The sequence below is a fragment of the Tachyglossus aculeatus genome, chromosome 14 (genome assembly GCF_015852505.1).
Source record: "Tachyglossus aculeatus isolate mTacAcu1 chromosome 14, mTacAcu1.pri, whole genome shotgun sequence".
Lineage (NCBI taxonomy): Eukaryota > Metazoa > Chordata > Mammalia > Monotremata > Tachyglossidae > Tachyglossus > Tachyglossus aculeatus.
The window spans coordinates 20793592-20811506 of NC_052079.1; the positions used below are offsets into that span (position 1 = coordinate 20793592).

The following is a 17915-nucleotide window of genomic DNA, read 5'->3' on the forward strand; positions in this document are numbered from 1 at the left end:
GCAGGCAGTAAGTGTTCAATAAATATTATTGATTGATTAATTATGGGATTATTTTCCATGGCTCAAGAATACCAGTCCTGTGTGCATGGGCAGAACCCAGGCAGTGATAGCTTGGGGCTTGAGATTAGTTAGACGTTTTCCCAGAGTATGTTCAGGCCAAATTTTCTATGGTGTTCAAAAAAAACCCAGACTGTCCCAGCGAAGGCATGATCGCAATATATTTTAGGAGATTTTGATAGCAAATGCCAATAGGGGGACATTTATGGACTAGCTCCATTGTATTGCGGGAGGATAGTAGTAATAATAATAATAATTCTGGTATTTGGTAAGCGCTTCCTAGGTACCAAGCACTGTTCTAAGCACTGGGGTAGATACAAGGTCATCAGGGGCTCACAGTCTTAAGGCCCATTTTCCAGGTGAAGTAACTGAGGCACAGAGATGTTAAGTGGTTTGCCCAAAGTCTCATAGCTGATTAGAACCCAAGTCCTCTGACTCCCAAGCCTGGGCTCTTTCCACTAAGCCACGCTGCTTATTCACAGTGGGGCCTCTACCCTAATCTACTGAAAAGCTACTGTCCAGAAGACCCCAAAATGCCTGGATGTCAGGGTTTGAATCTGGAACACGCTCCTTAGTATTGACAGCTCGCAATATGCATTCCTAGGCTTACAACTGTAAGAACCACCTGCGATCCTTAATTGTCCTCCTCTGTGTTTCCTTCCCTCAGCCCTCTCCAGACTGGCTGCAGAGAAGGAGAGTTGGGAATGAGACTGTTAGTGAGCATTAGCGAAATTTTGTAACTATGCCCACCGAGGCCCTAGAGGGGTTATAGAAAGAGCCTTGCGTACCATTTCCGATTCAGCACAAAATACAAAATATTATGATGACATTCCGTTGTAGTCTTGATGTGCTTCTTTTGCAGTCCGCCCCAGGGGAATGTTCCTAGGATGCATCCTGCTGCCTTCCGTGAATGTTATATTTTCTTGATACTCCTCTGTTAGTATCGATCTAGGTTCCACCATCGGAAATGCGCAACAGAGTGGTGGGGGGATTGGCGGGAGGGAGAAGCCGTAAAGGTCGCCAGAAATCTTTTTAGGGTTTTCCTCTTCAGGGACCACTTATGGGACTCGGTTGGTGAACTGGTCTGAAATCTGTGGTTAGGTGCACTAGGGGCCAGAAAAAGAGTCTGAATGCCAAATTGATTCCTGAGCCTCAGAGCCCACAAAGTCATTCCTTGGCTATGATTCTCTGGTTATGATCTCAAATGACTTGAATTAGACTTAAAATGATGACTGCAGTCTAAAAACTCTGTTCATCCTCAGGTTCCCCTCCTAACTGAACTTTTCTCCATCTTTTGACTTTCTGAAGTATGCAAATCTCCCTCATTTAAAGGAGACAAAAATCCACAGAAATGTTTCAAAAGGTTTATTTGGCATGGAAAGCATAATGTTGAATACTCACTTTGAAAGCCTTTGCAAGGCTTTAATTTGTGATAAATGACAAGAAGGCATAATGGGGTGAATAATAATAATAATAATAATAATAATAATAATAATAATAATTACTGTATTTGTAATACCGTACTATGTGCCAAGCATTGTTCTAAGCCCTGTTGTAGATACAAGGTAATTAGGTTGGACACTGCTCCTGTCCCACATAATCATAATAATAATAACAACAATAATAATAATGAGGCATTTATTAAGCTCTTACTATGTGCAGAGCACTGTTCTACGCCCTGGGGAGGTTACAAGGTGATCAGGTTGTCCCATGGGGGGCTCACAGTCTTCATCCCCATTTTACAGATGAGGTAACTGAGGCCCAGAGAAGTTAAGTGACTTACCCAAAGTCACCCGGCTGACAAGTGGCAGAGCCGGGGTTTGAACCCATGACCTCTGACTCCAAAGCCCGGGCTCTTTCCACTGAGCCACACTGGCTGACAGTCTTAATCCCTATTTTATAGAGGAGGTAACTGAGGCACAGAGAAGTTAAGTGACTGGCCCAAGGTCACACAGGAGTCAGGCGGGGGAGCCAGGATTAGAACCCACATCCTCTGACTATGTGCTCTGCACATAGTAAGCGCTCAATAAATACGATTGATGATGACTTCCAGTGTGCTGTCGTCACTGGGCCACGCTGATTCCCATGAAGACTTCCTTTCTGACCATCCTCCATTCAGTGACCCCTCTGACCCCGGAGTACTCTTGGAGTGCTAGTAGTAGTTGTAATACCATTTATAAAGCGCTTACTATTTGCAGAACCCTGTACTGAATGCTGGGTAACCTCAGCATGACACTTTCTTTGATTCATCTCTCTCATTCAACCCACATATTCAATCTGTCACCAATTCCTGTTGGTTTTAACCTTCACAGCATTTCTAAAATCCACTCTTTTCTTTCCATCCACACTGCTTCCCTGCTGACCTGAACATTTATCTTATCCTGTTTTGATTAATAATAATAATAATAATGGTGGCATTTGTTAAGTGCTTACTATGTGCAAAGCACTGTTCTAAGCGCTGGGGAGGATACAGGGTGATCAGGTTGTCCCCCGTGGGGCTCACAGTCTTCAGCCCCATTTTCCAGACGAGGGAACTGAGGCCCAGAGAAGTGAAGTGACTTGCCCAAAGTCACACAGCCGACAAGTGGCGGAGCCGGGATTAGAACCCATGTCCTCTGACTCCAAAGCCCAGGCTCTTTCCGCTGAGCCACGCTGCTTCCCTACATTTACTCATTCATTCATTCATTCAATCGTATTTAGACTGTGAGCCCACTGTTGGGTAGGGACTGTCTCTATATGTTGCCAATTTGTACTTCCCAAGCACTTAGTACAGTGCTCTGCACACAGTAAGCGCTCAATAAATACGATTGATGATGAACGCTCACTGTCTGCAGAGCACTGTACTAAGCGCTTGGGAAGTACAAGTTGGCAACATAGTACAAGTTGGCAAGATAACATTTATCTTATCCTGTCTTGATTACTGCATCAGCTTTAGAGAAGCAGCATGAGTGGCTAGAGCCCAGGCTTGGGAGTCAGAAGGTCATGGGTTCTAATCCCGGCTCCGCCACTTGTCTGCTGTGTGATCTTGGGCAAGTCAGTTCACTTCTCTGGGTCTCAGTTACCCCATCTGGAAAATGGGGATTAAGAGTATGAGCCCTATGTGGGACGGGGACTGTGTCCATCCTGACTGACTAAACTCGTATCTAATCCACCGCTTAGAACAGTGCTTAGTACAGTGCCAAGCGCTTAGTGCTCTGCACACAGTAAGTGCTCAATAAATACGATTGAACGAATGAATGGCACATAGTAAGCGCTTAACAAGTACTATAATTATTATCAGCCTCCTCATTGACCTCCCTGACTCCTGTCTTTCCCCAATCCAGTCCATATTTCACTCTGGTGCCTGGACCATCTTCCTAAAAAAAAATAAAAAATTTCAGTCCATATCTTCCCCATTCCTCAAGAACCTCCAGGGGTTGCCTATTCACTTCTGCATCAGATAGAAACACCTTTCCAACAGCTTTACAGCACTCAATCGCCTCTACCACTCCTACCTTTCCTCACTGATTTCCAACTACAATCCAGGCCACACAGTTGGTTCCTCTAACACCAATTTTCTCCCTATACCTCCATCTCGTCTATCTCACCCTCGACTTCTTACCCAAATCCTCCTTTTGGCCTGGGACTCCCTCCCACTTCGTATATGACAGTCCACCACTTTCCCAAAGCATCAAATCCTTACTAAAATCATATTTCCTCCAAGAGACCATCCCTGACTAAGCCATAAATTTACCTAATCCCTCTCCCTTCCACTTGATATTCAGCCCACTCTCAGCCCCCAAGCACTTATCCATAATTTATTTTAACATCTGTAAGCTCCTTGTGGGCAGGCAATGTGCCTGTCTACCCTACTGTATTGTACTCTCCCAAGCCTAAATTCTCTGGGCCTCAGATACCTAATTGTAAAATGGAGATTCAGACTGTGAGCTCCATGTGGGACAATCAATCAATCAATCAATCAATCGTATTTATTGAGCGCTTACTATGTGCAGAGCACTGTACTAAGCACTTGGGAAGTACAGATTGGCAACACATAGAGACAGTCCCTACCCAACAGTGGGCTCACAGTCTAAAAGGGGGAGACAGAGAACAGAACCAAACATACCAACAAAATAAAATAGGATAGACATGTACAAGTAAAATAAATAAATAAATAAATAAATAGAGTAATAAATATGTACAACCATATATACATATATACAGGTGCTATGGGGAAGGGAAGGAGGTAAGATGGGGGGATGGAGAGGGGGACGAGGGGGAGAGGAAGGAAGGGGCTCAGTCTGGGAAGGCCTCCTGGAGGAGGTGAGCTCTCAGCAGGGCCTTGAAGGGAGGAAGAGAGCTAGCTTGGCAGAGGGGCAGAGGGAGGGCATTCCAGGCCCGGGGGATGATGTGGGCCGGGGGTCGACGGTGGGACAGGTGAGAACGAGGTACAGTGAGGAATTTAGCAGTGGAGGAGCGGAGGTTGCGGGCTGGGCAGTAGAAGGAGAGAAGGGAGGTGAGGTAGGAGGGGGCGAGGTGATGGACAGCCTTGAAGCTGAGGGTGAGGAGTTTCTGCCTGATGCGCAGATTGATTGGTAGCCACTGGAGATTTTTGAGGAGGGGAGTAATATGCCCAGAGCGTTTCTGGACAAAGATAATCCGGGCAGCAGCATGAAGTATGGATTGAAGTGGAGAGAGACACGAGGATGGGAGATCAGAGAGAAGGCTGGTGCAGTAGTCCAGACGGGATAGGATGAGAGCTTGAATGAGAAGGGTAGCGGTGTGGATGGAGAGGAAAGGGCGGATCTTGGCAATGTTGCGGAGCTGAGACCGGCAGGTTTTGGTGACGGCTTGGATGTGAGGGGTGAATGAGAGAGCGGAGTCGAGGATGACACCAAGGTTGCGGGCTTGTGAGACGGGAAGGATGGTAGTGCCGTCAACAGAGATGGGAAAGTCAGGGAGAGGACAAGGTTTGGGAGGGAAGACAAGGAGCTCAGTCTTCGACATGTTGAGCTTTAGGTGGCGGGCGGACATCCAGATGGAGATGTCCTGAAGGCAGGAGGAGATGCGAGCCTGGAGGGAGGGGGAGAGAGCAGGGGCAGAGATGGAGATCTGGGTGTCATCAGCGTAGAGATGATAGTTGAAGCCGTGGGAGCGAATGAGGTCACCAAGGGAGTGAGTGTAGATTGAGAACAGAAGGGGACCAAGCACTGAACCTTGGGGAACCCCCACAGTGAGAGAATGGGAGGGGGAGGAGGAGCCTGCAAAAGAGACTGAGAAAGAACGACTGGAGAGATAAGAGGAGAACCAGGAGAGGACGGAGTCTGTGAAGCCAAGGTCAGATAGCGTGTTGAGGAGAAGGGGGTGGTCCGCAGTGTCAAAGGCAGCTGAGAGGTCGAGGAGGATTAGGACAGAATATGAGCCGTTGGATTTGGCAAGCAGGAGGTCATTGGTGACCTTTGAGAGGGCAGTTTCCGTCGAATGAAGGGGACGGAAGCCAGACTGGAGGGGGTCGAGGAGAGAGTTGTCGTTGAGGAATTCTAGGCAGCGCGTGTAGACAACACAGATAGTGTCCAATCTGCTTTCTTGCCTCTACCCCAGTGCTTACTACAGTGCCTGGCACGTAGTAAGTGCTTAACAAATAGTATTGAAAAAGTGTTTAGTACAGTGCTCTCTGCACCATAAACCCTAAATAGATGATGATGATGATGATGGTATTTGTTAAGCGCTCACTATGTGCAAAGCACTGTTCTAAGCGCTGGGGAGGTTGCAAGGTGATCAGGTTGTCCCACGGGAGGCTCACAGTCTTAATCCCCATTTTACACATGAGGGAACTGAGGCACAGAGAAGTTAAGTGACTTGCCCAAAGTCACACAGCTGACAAGTGGCCGAGCCGGGATTTGAACCCGTGACCTCTGACTCCAAAGCCCGGTCTCTTTCCACCGAGCCACGCTGCTTCCCTAACATTTATCTTTTCCTGCCTTGATTACTGTATCAGCTTTATGTCATCTATTGACTATTGATTGGAAATTAGACATGATCCTACTCCTCAGGGTCTCCCGGTCACCCACAGCATGCCGATCTCTCTTTCTTAATCTTTTTTCTTTTTAAATGGTATTTGTAAAGTGCCTACTGTGTGTCAAGCAATGCTCCAAGAGCGGGGGTAGATACGAATTTATCAGGTTGGAAACATTCCTTGTTCCACACACAGTCTAAGCTGGACGGAGGAGAATTTAGTCCTCATTTTTCAGCTGAAGTAACTGAGGCACGGAGAAGTTAAGTGACCTCCCCAAGGTCACACAGCAAGCTGAGCCGGGATTAGAATCTCTATTCCCAGGCCCATGCTCTTTCCATTAGGCTGTGCAGCCCATGCTCCTTTCAGGTTCCCTCCCAGAAATGGGTGTCTCCATCTCTGACTTCCTTCTTGGATAGTTCAAGGCATTTCTAAGGGGTGTCCAAATATTTGGGGGGCATCTTCTGGACGAGATTCTCCACAGTCCTTACAAGACGATGCTGTCCGCTCAGCTGTCGTGGCTACTGTACATATTTATTGTACATATTTATTACTCTATTTATTTATTTATTTATTTTACTTGTACATTTCTATCCTATTTATTTTATTTTGTTGGTATGTTTGGTTCTGTTCTCTGTCTCCCCCTTTTAGACTGTGAGCCCACTGTTGGGTAGGGACTGTCTCTGTGTGTTGCCAATTTGTACTTCCCAAGCGCTTAGTACAGTGCTCTGCACATAGTAAGCGCTCAATAAATATGACTGATTGATTGATTACTGTGCTTGGAAAACGCCCTTCATCTAGCTGTCCGGGAAGGAATCTTCCCCTTGTGGCTCCGTGATTTCCACTTTCTATTATTCCAAAGCACTCCCCTTCCAAAGCAGCTTGGCGTAGGGGCCCAGGAGTCAGAGGTTTATGGGTTCTAATCCCGGCTCCGCCACTTGTCCGCTAAGTGACCTTGGGCACGTCGCTTCACTTCTCTGTGCCTCAGATACCTCATCTGAAAAATGGGGTTTCGGACAGTGAGCTCCACGTGGGACAGGAACTGTGCCCAACGCTATTTGCTTGTATCCAGCCCAACGCTTAGTACAGTGCTGGCACAGAGTAAGCGCTTAATAATAATAATAATAATATGGCATTTGTTAACCGTTTACTATATGCAAAGCACTATTCTAAGTGCTGGGGAGGGTACAAGGTGACCAGGTTGTCCCACGGTGGGCTCACAGCCTTCATCCCCATTTTACAGATGAGGGAACTGAGGCCCAGAGAAGTGAAGTGACTTGCCCAAAGTCACACAGCTAAGTGGTGGAGCCGGGATTAGAACCCATGACCTCTGACTCCCAAGCGCGGGCTCTTCCCATTGAGCCAAGCTGTTAACAAAAAACCACCATTATTAACCCTTTTCCTGGACATTCAAGCATTCAATCATTCGATTGTATTTATTGAGCGCTTACTGGGTGCAAAACACTGTACTAAGCGCTTGAGAGAGTACAATATAAACAGACACAGACAAACAGACACACAGTGAGCTCACAGTTTAGAGGAACATGATTAGATCATCTTGTTCCCATCCCATTTGTGCTTAGAGATTGTACAGCTCATTGAAAAACAGTGTGGCCTATTGGAAATCACATGGGCCCAAGAGTCAAAGAACCCAAGTTCTAATCCCAGCTCTCACATTTAGTTGCTGTGTGACCGAGGGCAAGTCACTTAACTTCTCTGTGCCTCAGTTACCCCATCTGTAAAATAGGGATTAAGAGTGTGAGCCTCATGGGGGACAGGGACTGTGTCCAACCTGGTTACCTTGTATCTACTCCAGTGTTTAGAACAGTGCTTAGGACATGGTAAGTGCTTTACGAATACCATAATTATTATTATTATTATTAACTAGTATCTACTCCAGTGCTTAGTACAGTGCTTGGCTAATTGTAGGCACTTAAACAGTACTGCAATTACTATTATTGTACTTCATTCCTTCCTTTGCCACCACCTGTAATTGTTCCACCCCATTGCAACTCCTTTCATTATTCTCACTCAATAATTTGTGTACCCCAAACTTCAGTGACCGACTTCCCGAACAGGTGAGCAATCATTCCTTAAAAGCAGTAAGGAAAGGAGAGATTAATCTTTTGTGTGAAACTCACCATCGGGTCCTGGATTTGCTTGCAGTAGCAAAGTAGAGAAACTTTCTTAGAGTGATTTAAGGATTTGCCGGAGATGCTATGCACGAGTGCTTTGCCGAGTGCCATTTTACTGGGCTTTGGAAACTGAAAAACAGGCCTTATCAGAAGAGATTCCAATTTAGAGTAGCAAAGGTTTAGTGCCTGATATGATCCACAGCCTTTTTGAAAAGGAGACGTGATGTTTTACTGCGCTAATGGTTTTGAAAGGTTCGGAATTTTAACAGAACTGACTGCTTTGGTGAAAATGGAACCGAGAAGTATTCTTCAGGTAAAAAGCATGTCAGAGAGGAGGTGAATTAAGAAAAATGTTTGCAGATCAAGAGATTGGAGGCAGTATGCCCTGACAGGTATAATTATGGCCCAATAATTGAATCCCTTAAAAAGATCTAGTGGGATAAGGAAGTAAAGTCGTAAACTCGCATCCCATTCATATTTAGCTGTTCAGTGAGCAGTGATGGAGAGAGGGTGGGGTTGGGTGATGCATAGATCGGTTTGCCAAGCTCTGTATGGGCTGAGTAACAATGGTTTGAAAGCTTCCCAAATAGAGCAATTTGGGTATTTGACTAAGCACCTCTTTTCAGTCGATCAGTTCAGTGGTATTTATTGAGTGGTTGCTATAACCAGAGCACTGTATTAAGCGCTTGGGAAAATACATTCCCCGCCCATAATGAGGTTTAGTTTCTTCATCGTTGATATTTATTGGGTGCTTACTCTGTACAGGGTACTGTGCTAAGTCCTTAACAGATCTGCATTGTGTTCCTTCTGAAGGGAGAAATGATAATAATGTTAATGATATTTGTTACGCACTTACTGTATACAAAGCACTGTAGTAAATTCTGGGATAGCTACAAGACAATCGGGTCAGATCCAGTCCCTATCCCGCAGTCTAAGGAGGAGGGCAAATGGGTATTTAATCCCCATTTTACAGATAAGGAAACTGAGGCACAGGGAACTAAAGTGACTTGCCCAAGGTCACACAGAAGGCAAATGACAAAGCCAGTTTTAGAAACTGGGTCCCCTGGCTCTCAGGCCTTTGCTTTGCTTGTGGAGACATTATTCCCTCTTTATAGCTGGGGGAACAGAAGCCCAGAGAGGTGAAATGACTTGCCCAAGGCCACTCTTGCTCAGCTTCCTCTTAACCGAGCCTCTTGACTGCCGGGCCAGTGTTGCCCCATTGTTGCTTCTGAACATAAGCACTAGTGGAGAGACCTAGTGGAAAGAACAACTCTAAAAAGGCCTGAGTTCGAACTGCAGTTCTACCATTGGTCTGCTGAGTGACCCTGGGCAAGTCATTCAACTTTCTATTCCTTCATTTATTCATCTGTAAAATGCGGATCGAATACCTGCCACCCGCCGTGAGCCCCGTGTGGGATGGAATCTGGACCTTTTCTGATGATCTTCTATGGATCCCAGCGGTCATAGTTTCGTGGAGCTGAGTGGGAATTCAGTCCCACATTCCCTTTCTGGGAAAATGAGTACAAGGATTTTCAGATGAAAACTAGATTTGAAAGGCTAATAATATGCCACAGAAGTTTAGCGTTAAGGAAGCAACTCTGGTGCCTCACAAACTGGGGATTCAGATGAACATAAATACAGGCACAAAGCCTCTTTAAGACTGCAGGCCTGGATTCATCTTCTTGGAACAAAAATTCATTCACGGAATACTATTTAATGAGTGCCTTCTATGTGCAGAGAAATCCATCAATTAATCAATTGTATTCATTGACAGTTGAGTGCAGAGCACTATGCTAAGCACTTGGGAAAGCCTAATATAAGAGAGTTGGCAGTAATGTTCCCTGCCCACGAGGAGCTTGCAATCTAGAGGGGGAGACAGCTATAAATATAAATAAGTAAATTAAACATATGTTAATCATTTCTATGGGAATGACAGTGGGGCTAATAAAGCAGAGTGGAAAGCAGTGTGGCCTAAAGAATAGAGCACCGGCCTGGGAGTTGGAAGGACCTGGGTTCTAATCCCGGCTCTGCCACTTGTCAGTTGTGTGACCTTAGGAAAGTCACTCAACTTTTCTATTCCTCAGTTACCTCATCTGTAAAATGGGGTTGAAAACTGTGACATCCGAGTGGGACATGGACTGTGGCCAGCCTGATTACCCTCTACAGTGCTTGCCACGGAGTACGCACTTGACAAATGCCGTGGAGAAAAATAAAGAAAAAAGGGTACAAATCCAGGAGTACTCTATTTTTAGGTGCTTGGGGGCATACATAAAAAGTAGAAGACAGGATGTGTTTCATTGGGAAGCAGTGTGGTTCAGTGGAAAGAGCCCGGGCTTGGGAGTCAGAGGTCATGGGTTCTAATCTCGGCTCCGCTGCCTGTCAGCTATGTGACCTTGGGCAAGTCGCTTCACTTCTCTGTGCCTCCGTTACCTCATCTGTAAAATGGGGATTAAGACTGTGAGCCCCACGTGGGACAACCTGATCACCCTGTATCCCCCCCGGTGCTTAAAACAGTGCTTTGCACATAGTAAGCGCTTAACAAATACCAACATTATTATTAATTTATAATCTAAAAAGGAGAGATTAAAATTCAAGCACTAAGCATTCAGAAAGTCTCCCCTTTACATACTGAGAGGGTAGCAATGAATTAATAATAATAATAATGGCATTTATTAAGTGCTTACTATGTACAAAGCACGGTTTGAAGTGCTGGGCAATATTCTAAGCACTGGACACTGTTCTGAGCGCTGGTAGTAGTGATTAGTAGTATTTCCATCAATAATAGTAATAATTATGGTATTTGTTAAGAGCTTACTGTGTGCCAAACACTGTTCTCAGTGCTGGAGTAGATTCAAGGTAATCAGGTTGACCCATTTTCATTCATTCATATTTATTGAGCGCTTACTGTGTGCAGAGCACTGTACTAAGAGCTTGGGAAGTACAAGTCGTTAACATATAGAGACGGTCCCTACCCAACAACGGGCTCACAGTCTAGAAGGGGGAAACACACAACAAAAAATGGGGCTCACAGTCTTAATCCCCATTTTACAGAGGAGGTAACTGAAGTTCATCCATTCAGGATGAACTTGTGGCTCCTCAGACCCTAGGCCTAATGAAATCCATGGATGCAAGACCCATCAGGATCACTACCAACCACTGTTTTGATAATAATAATGATGGTATTTGTTAAGCGCTTACTGCATGCCAAACCCTATTCTAAGCGCTAGAATCTATCCACTCCAGTAGTTAACCTAATCAGCAGAACACAGATGAAAAAAATAGGGTCCCGAGATCTAGCCGTTGTGGGTGTTTAAAGCACTAACCGAAATGACCCCCAATTCACCACTTATGGAAACTATCAGAAAGTCACTCATATTGGTGGCAAGATGTAGAAACATTCGGCAGGGTACGTGTAACGTACGTCTCCTAGCTGATTCTGTCCTTGGTGATTTTGACCCCGCTACATGTAATGCATAATATTTCTTTGTGCTCTTTCTGTTTGCCAGAGATACGTGTCATGAACTTTTAGGACATGTTCCTCTTCTCGCCGATCCCAAGTTTGCCCAGTTTTCCCAAGAAATAGGCCTGGCTTCCCTGGGTGCATCGGATGAAGATGTGCAGAAGCTTGCCACCGTGAGTCTCTTCTTTTTCCTTGCTTCTTCGGCAAAACGGGAGTCGTTAGAGTCAAACCTTTTGTGGCTGCTGAAATGAGAGCTGCTAAGCGCTGTTGGATGGTTTTAAGAACCAAGAGATATGCAGGAATGGTGTATGCTGGATGTCAATGAGAAGCAACATTTCCTAGTCACTTCACCTATGTGTACCTCAGTTAACTCACCTATAAAATGGGAACTAAGACTGTGAGCCCACTGTAGGACAGAAACCATGCTCAACCCGATTACCTTATATCTAGTCCAACATTTAAATCAGTGCCTGGCACATAGGAAGCACATATCCGATACAAATACCATAAAAAAAATATCAATAGCACCCCAGGAAGAAGAGGCGAAAATTATTTCTATTAAACAATTATGTCTTGAAGTATTATAGTGAATTCTTTTGGGGAAGAATGTTGGCTAGGGGAAGAATTTAGCAGGTGTGTTTGTAGTTAATCTTCATTTCACCCGTGATGTTTGCCCTCAGAATGTTTTGCCCCCTTTAAAAGCACAGTCTGCTCTGCAAGTGTGTTCAGTTTAGAGTGTTTTGCTCCCTTTAAAAACACAGTCTGCTCTGGAAGTGTGTTCTATTTATTTAAGGCCTCCTTTTCTATTAGTGGAGGGGTCATTTTACCGAATGTGGGTGAGTCTGCAGATTTGGGTCATTGTTTTAGACTGTGAGCCCACTGTTGGGTAGGGACTGTCTCTATGTGTTGCCAATTTGTACTTCCCAAGCGCTTAGTACAGTGCTGTGCACATAGTAAGCGCTCAATAAATACGATTGATGATGATGATGATGAATTAGGAAGGATGGAGAGACTAGGGATATGGAGAGTCAGAAATAACAGATGTTTAAGTGTAGAGGAGAATACAGAATGAGAAAATGGTTGCAGAGTGAGCTGGAAACCTTAGGTGGATTCTATCATGGATGGAGACAGATAATCAGTATCATCATCACCTATATTTATTGAATGCTTACTGTGTGCAAAGCACTGTACAGTACAGAAGTGTGAAGTATGATCCCTTCCCTTGAAGGATTTATAATCTAATGGAGGAAACAATTGATCAATCAATCGCTGGTATTTATTAAACACTTACTGTGTGCAGAAGCATTTCCGCACGCAGTACTGTGTACTAAGCATTTAGAAGAGTACAATACAGTAGAGTTGTTAATAAAAATAATAATGATGGCATTTATTAAGTTCTTACTATGTACAAAGCACTGTTCTAAATGCTGGGGAGGTTACAAGGTGATCAGGATATCCCATGGGGGAGGGCCTCACATAAGCGCTTACTATGTACAAAGCACTGTTCTAAATGCTGGGGAGGTTACAAGGTGATCAGGGTGTCCCTTGGGGGGGGTCACAGTCTTAATCCCCATTTTACAGATGAAGGAACTGCTTCTCTGGTAGATATGATCCTTACAAGGAGCTTACAGTCTAGGTAGGGAGGCAGACATTCAAATGAAAATAATAATAATGATGACATTTGTTAAGCGCTTACTATGTGCCAAGCACTGTTCTAAGCGCTGTGGGGGATACAAGGTCAGCAGGTTGTCCCACGTGGGGCTCACAGTCTTCATCCCCATTTTCCAGATGAGGGAACTGAGGCCCAGAGAAGTGAAGTGACTTGCCCAAAATCACACAGCTGACAAGTGGCGGAGCCGGAATTTGAACCCATGACCTCTGACTCCCAAGCCCGGGCTCTTTCCACTGAGCCATGCTGCTTCTCAAAAAATAATACATTTATTAAGCGCTTACTATGTGCCAAGCACTGTTCTAAGCGCTATGGGGGATACAAGGTCAACAGGTTGTCCCACGTGGGGCTCACAGTCTTCATCCCCAGTTTACAGATGAGGTCACTGAGGCCCAGAGAAGTGAAGTGACTTGCCCAAAGTCACACAGCTGACAAGTGGCGGAGCTGGGATTAGAACCCACGACCTCTGGCTCCCAAGCCCGGGCTCTTTCCACTGAGCCATGCTGCTTCTCTAAAAATAATACATTTGATAAGCGCTTACTATGTGCAAAGCACTGTTCTAAGTGCTGGGGAGAATACAAGGTGATCAGATTGTCCCACTTGGGGCTCACAGTCTTAATCCCCATTTTACAGATGAGGGAACTGAGACACAGAGAAGTTAAATGACTCGCCCAAAGTCACACAGCTGACAAGTGGCGGAGCCGGGATTAGAACCCACGACCTCTGACTCCCAAGCCCGGGCTCTTTCCACTGAGCCATGCTGCTGGAAGCAGGGGATAATGATATGTTACTAATGTTATATATATATATATATATATATATATATATATATATATATATATATAAAACATTGTGTTATATATATATATATATATAACATTGTGTTATAGTGGGCTAGACTGTGAGCCCACTGTTGGGTAGGGAATGTCTCTATATGTTGCCAACTTGTACTTCCCAAGCGCCTAGTACAGTGCTCTACACACCATCAGCGCTCAATAAATACGATTGATTGATTGATATATGTATGTATATATGTGTATATACATACATATATATGAATACATTATGTATATATACATATATATGTACATATATATGAATACATTATATTAATGTTATATAGTTAGATATTACTAATGTTACATATTATACGTGTGTATAATATGTATGCATTAAATGCCACGGGGCTAGGAGTTGGGGTATATATCAAAGTGCTTAAGGGGTTACTTAAATGGGGGGCTAAAAAGGTGGGGAAATGAGGGATTAGGCAAGAGAGGGCTCTTGGAGGAGTTATAATTTTAGTAAGACTTTGAAGATGGGAAGCATGATGTCTGATGCAAAGTGGGAGGGAATTTTAGGCAGGAGGGAGGTGTGAGTAAGGGGTCGATGGTGAGAGATGATTTTGAGGTTCCTTAAATAGTTGGGTGTTAGGGAAGCAAAGCGGATGGGTTGGGTTGGAGAGGAAGAGAAGGGAAGTGACGCTGGCAGCTCAGAGCTGCTTGCATTTCCTTGAAGCCGACGGAAAGGAGTTTCTGTTTGGTGCGAAGGTGGATAGAGGTTTTTGAAGAGTGGGCGCTGGGCATACAACTCTTTTCTTCCCCACCTTTCTTCAATCCTCTGGGCTCTATCCCCTGTTCCATTCGCTTCATTCTGTAAATTTTCCAATTTGATATCCTTGCTCACGTGGGGAAGGATTTTGCAGAGTAAATACTTTTCTTTTCATTTCTCGGCCTTGTAACGGGAGGGTGTACAAGAGAATAGAAAAGGTCTTTACCGAAGGTCAAAGGGAAGAGACAGGCAAAGCAAAGCTTCCTGAATAATAATAATAATAATAATGATGGCATTTATTATTAATAATAATAATGGCATTTATTAAGCGCTTACTATGTGCAAAATACTGTTCTAAGCAGTGGGGAGGTTACAAGGTGATCGGGTTGTCCCATCGGGGGCTCACAGTTTTAATCCCCGTTTTACAGATGAGGTAACTGAGGCACAGAGGAGTTAAATGACTTGCCCAAAGTGACACAGCTGACAATTGGTGGAGCCAGGACTTGAACCCATGATCATGATTTATTAAGTGCTTACTATGTGCCAAGCACTGGTCTAAGCTCTGGGGAGGTTACAAGGTGATCAGGTTGTTCCACAGGGAGCTCAAAGTCTTCATCCCCATTTTACAGATGAGGTAACTGAGGCCCAGAAAAGTTAAGTGACTTGACCAACGTCACACAGCTGACAATTGGCAGAGCCGGAATTTGAACCCATGACCTCTGACTCCAAAGCCTGGGCTCTTTCCACTGAGCCACCCTGCTTCTGAAATGACACCAAAGTTGCCAATCCCTCCTGGAACAGCATTCTGTCTCTCAGTTAAAAACAAAATGAATTGAATAATGCCAGCGGAAACACTGAAGGCGAAAACAGACTAAAATTCCTGCTAGACAACTTCAAAGTAAATACTGAAACAAAGATACTGATGTAGAATGTGGATATTAATGAACTTTAAGCAATACGCCAAAGCAAGGAGCCCATTATCATGACCCATTTCCGAAGGCAGTGAGATTAACTACTAAGACATCAGTAGGAGAGGGGAGGAAATATCTTCAGAAAAATAATAGATCTCTTGAAAATTCAGGCTAGTCCTGGAATAATTATTAGCAGTAATTTCCTGAACTTGGTTTACATTAAACAAACTGAAGAATGCTGGAGGGGGAAAAAAATTCCCCCAAATCACAAGATGTGAAGGCAAACTGTTTCTGGAAAACAGTACCAAGACAGTTTTGTTAGGTGAGATTTATATTTTTAATGCCTACATAGTTAAGTGCCTATTTTTCCTTCTTCAGGAAATATAAGCACCGATGAACAAGGGATTCATTCATAGTGAAGTGCCCGTTATATAACTTTCCTATGACGTGCAGGTCACAAAACTGTCCTAAGAATGAAACAACATCCACTGGAGACTAATTGACGCCATTAAACTCTTCTAAATTTTGGCCCATGTTGCAATAGAACTTCTGGGTCTCTCTTCAGAGGTGCCAAGTTATCGCCTGTAGCTACTTGCGTCTCCTTGCCTTATTTCTGCAAGAAATTAATTTTGACATTATAAGAAACGCTTGGTTTTGAGACTGAAGCAATTTCTCTTGTATTTGCACGGTGGTTTCCGTGCCCTGAAAACAATTTTAATGGAGTACTTTCGAAATTGGACAAATTGATGGTGGTGTTTTGTAAATGTATTTCAAACTCATTGTTATCAATGTAAATAATATGCCTGCGGTGAGATAAAGGATGAGGACATTGATGTGCTAGCATGGTCTTGTCATGCTGATCAAAATCAGCATGACAAAATGATCTTTGCTGGCATTTTCTAGCCCTGAGTAAAGTCACATCTCCCCTCCCTTCCCCTTTCCCACCATTTTCCCTCCTGACCGCCTCACCCACGCACTCAGCCAACCACTCCCTAAGGTATTCACCCCTCTCTTAGCCCCACAGCGCTTACGAACATAGCCGTATACTCGGTTTTGCTTCCCTTACCTGTAATTCTAATGTCTGTCTCCCCAGCTAGACTTTAAGCTCCTCGAGGGCAGGAATCATGTGTACCAACTGAATTGTACTCTCCCAGATATATAGTAAAATGCTCTGCACAGAGTTATCACTCAGTAAATACCATTGACCGATTAACTGGGGTCGTATTATTAAAAAAAATCCTCCAAATATGGAGCAGAATAATGATAATGATAACAATAATCCTAACGATAATAACTGCAGTCCTTGTTACATGCTTACTGTTGTGCCAAGTACAGGGGTAGATACAATTTAATCACCTGGGTCACAGTCTGAGTTAGGAGGGGGAGAACAAATCTTTAATTTCCATTTTACAGATGAGGAACTTGAGGCGCATATGGAGGAGTCTAGAATGCTAGATCACATTGTTGAAAGACTGTTTTTTTGTTGTTGTTGTCGTTTGCAGAACTGGGTTAATATTATGGCGGAATATTTTGGGTGGTTACCGCCTATTTCTTGGAAAATTGATGGAGTGGTATCGCTCCATGACAATATTTGTGTAGAAGAGGATAGGTTTAATAAGAGATAGTAAGGAAAGACCAAGTGGCCTACAGGTAAATTTACTCAATGCCTACAGATTATTCAGCGTTAGAATCTTCAGCTTTTCCAAAGGCAAAGTTCATTGTTTAACAATTTTCTCTATAATTCCAGTTTGTGTAGCCTGCTGCTCTGTTGCTGGTAGCCTTCATTTTTAAAGACGTGGTGAGGCACAAACCGAAACATCTTGGACAGAATTTGGCCCTGGAAGTATATGCATAGATGTTTTAATTTAAGTAAACTTAATGGAGTTTCAGTGACTAAACAATGAAAGCATCTTGTAATGCAATTAGATCAATTCAGTTCAGTCCTATCTCCCATCCTAAGGAGATTCCAACAAAACTGCAGATCATTTTGAGGAGAATGTAGTCATCATGAATACACCACGGATGTTTTTCAGGCCAAATGAAATCAACTGGTAGCCCTGTTTAAATTTGCGATGTGAAAAAGCGAGTTTTGTTGACCCAGATAGGAAAGACTGTTTCTATTCAGTGGATCATCAGTGAGTTT

At 44.0% G+C, this 17915-nt stretch overlaps 1 protein-coding gene across 1 annotated transcript in view; it reads left to right on the forward strand.

Moving 5' to 3' along the window:
* Positions 1 to 17915, forward strand: part of TPH2 (tryptophan hydroxylase 2) — a 137152-nt gene that overhangs the window by 76284 nt on the left and 42953 nt on the right. The window contains exon 8 of the mRNA XM_038756352.1: positions 11691 to 11817. Coding sequence (XP_038612280.1) covers positions 11691 to 11817 — 127 coding nt within the window. The remainder of the gene's footprint in view (positions 1 to 11690; positions 11818 to 17915) is intronic.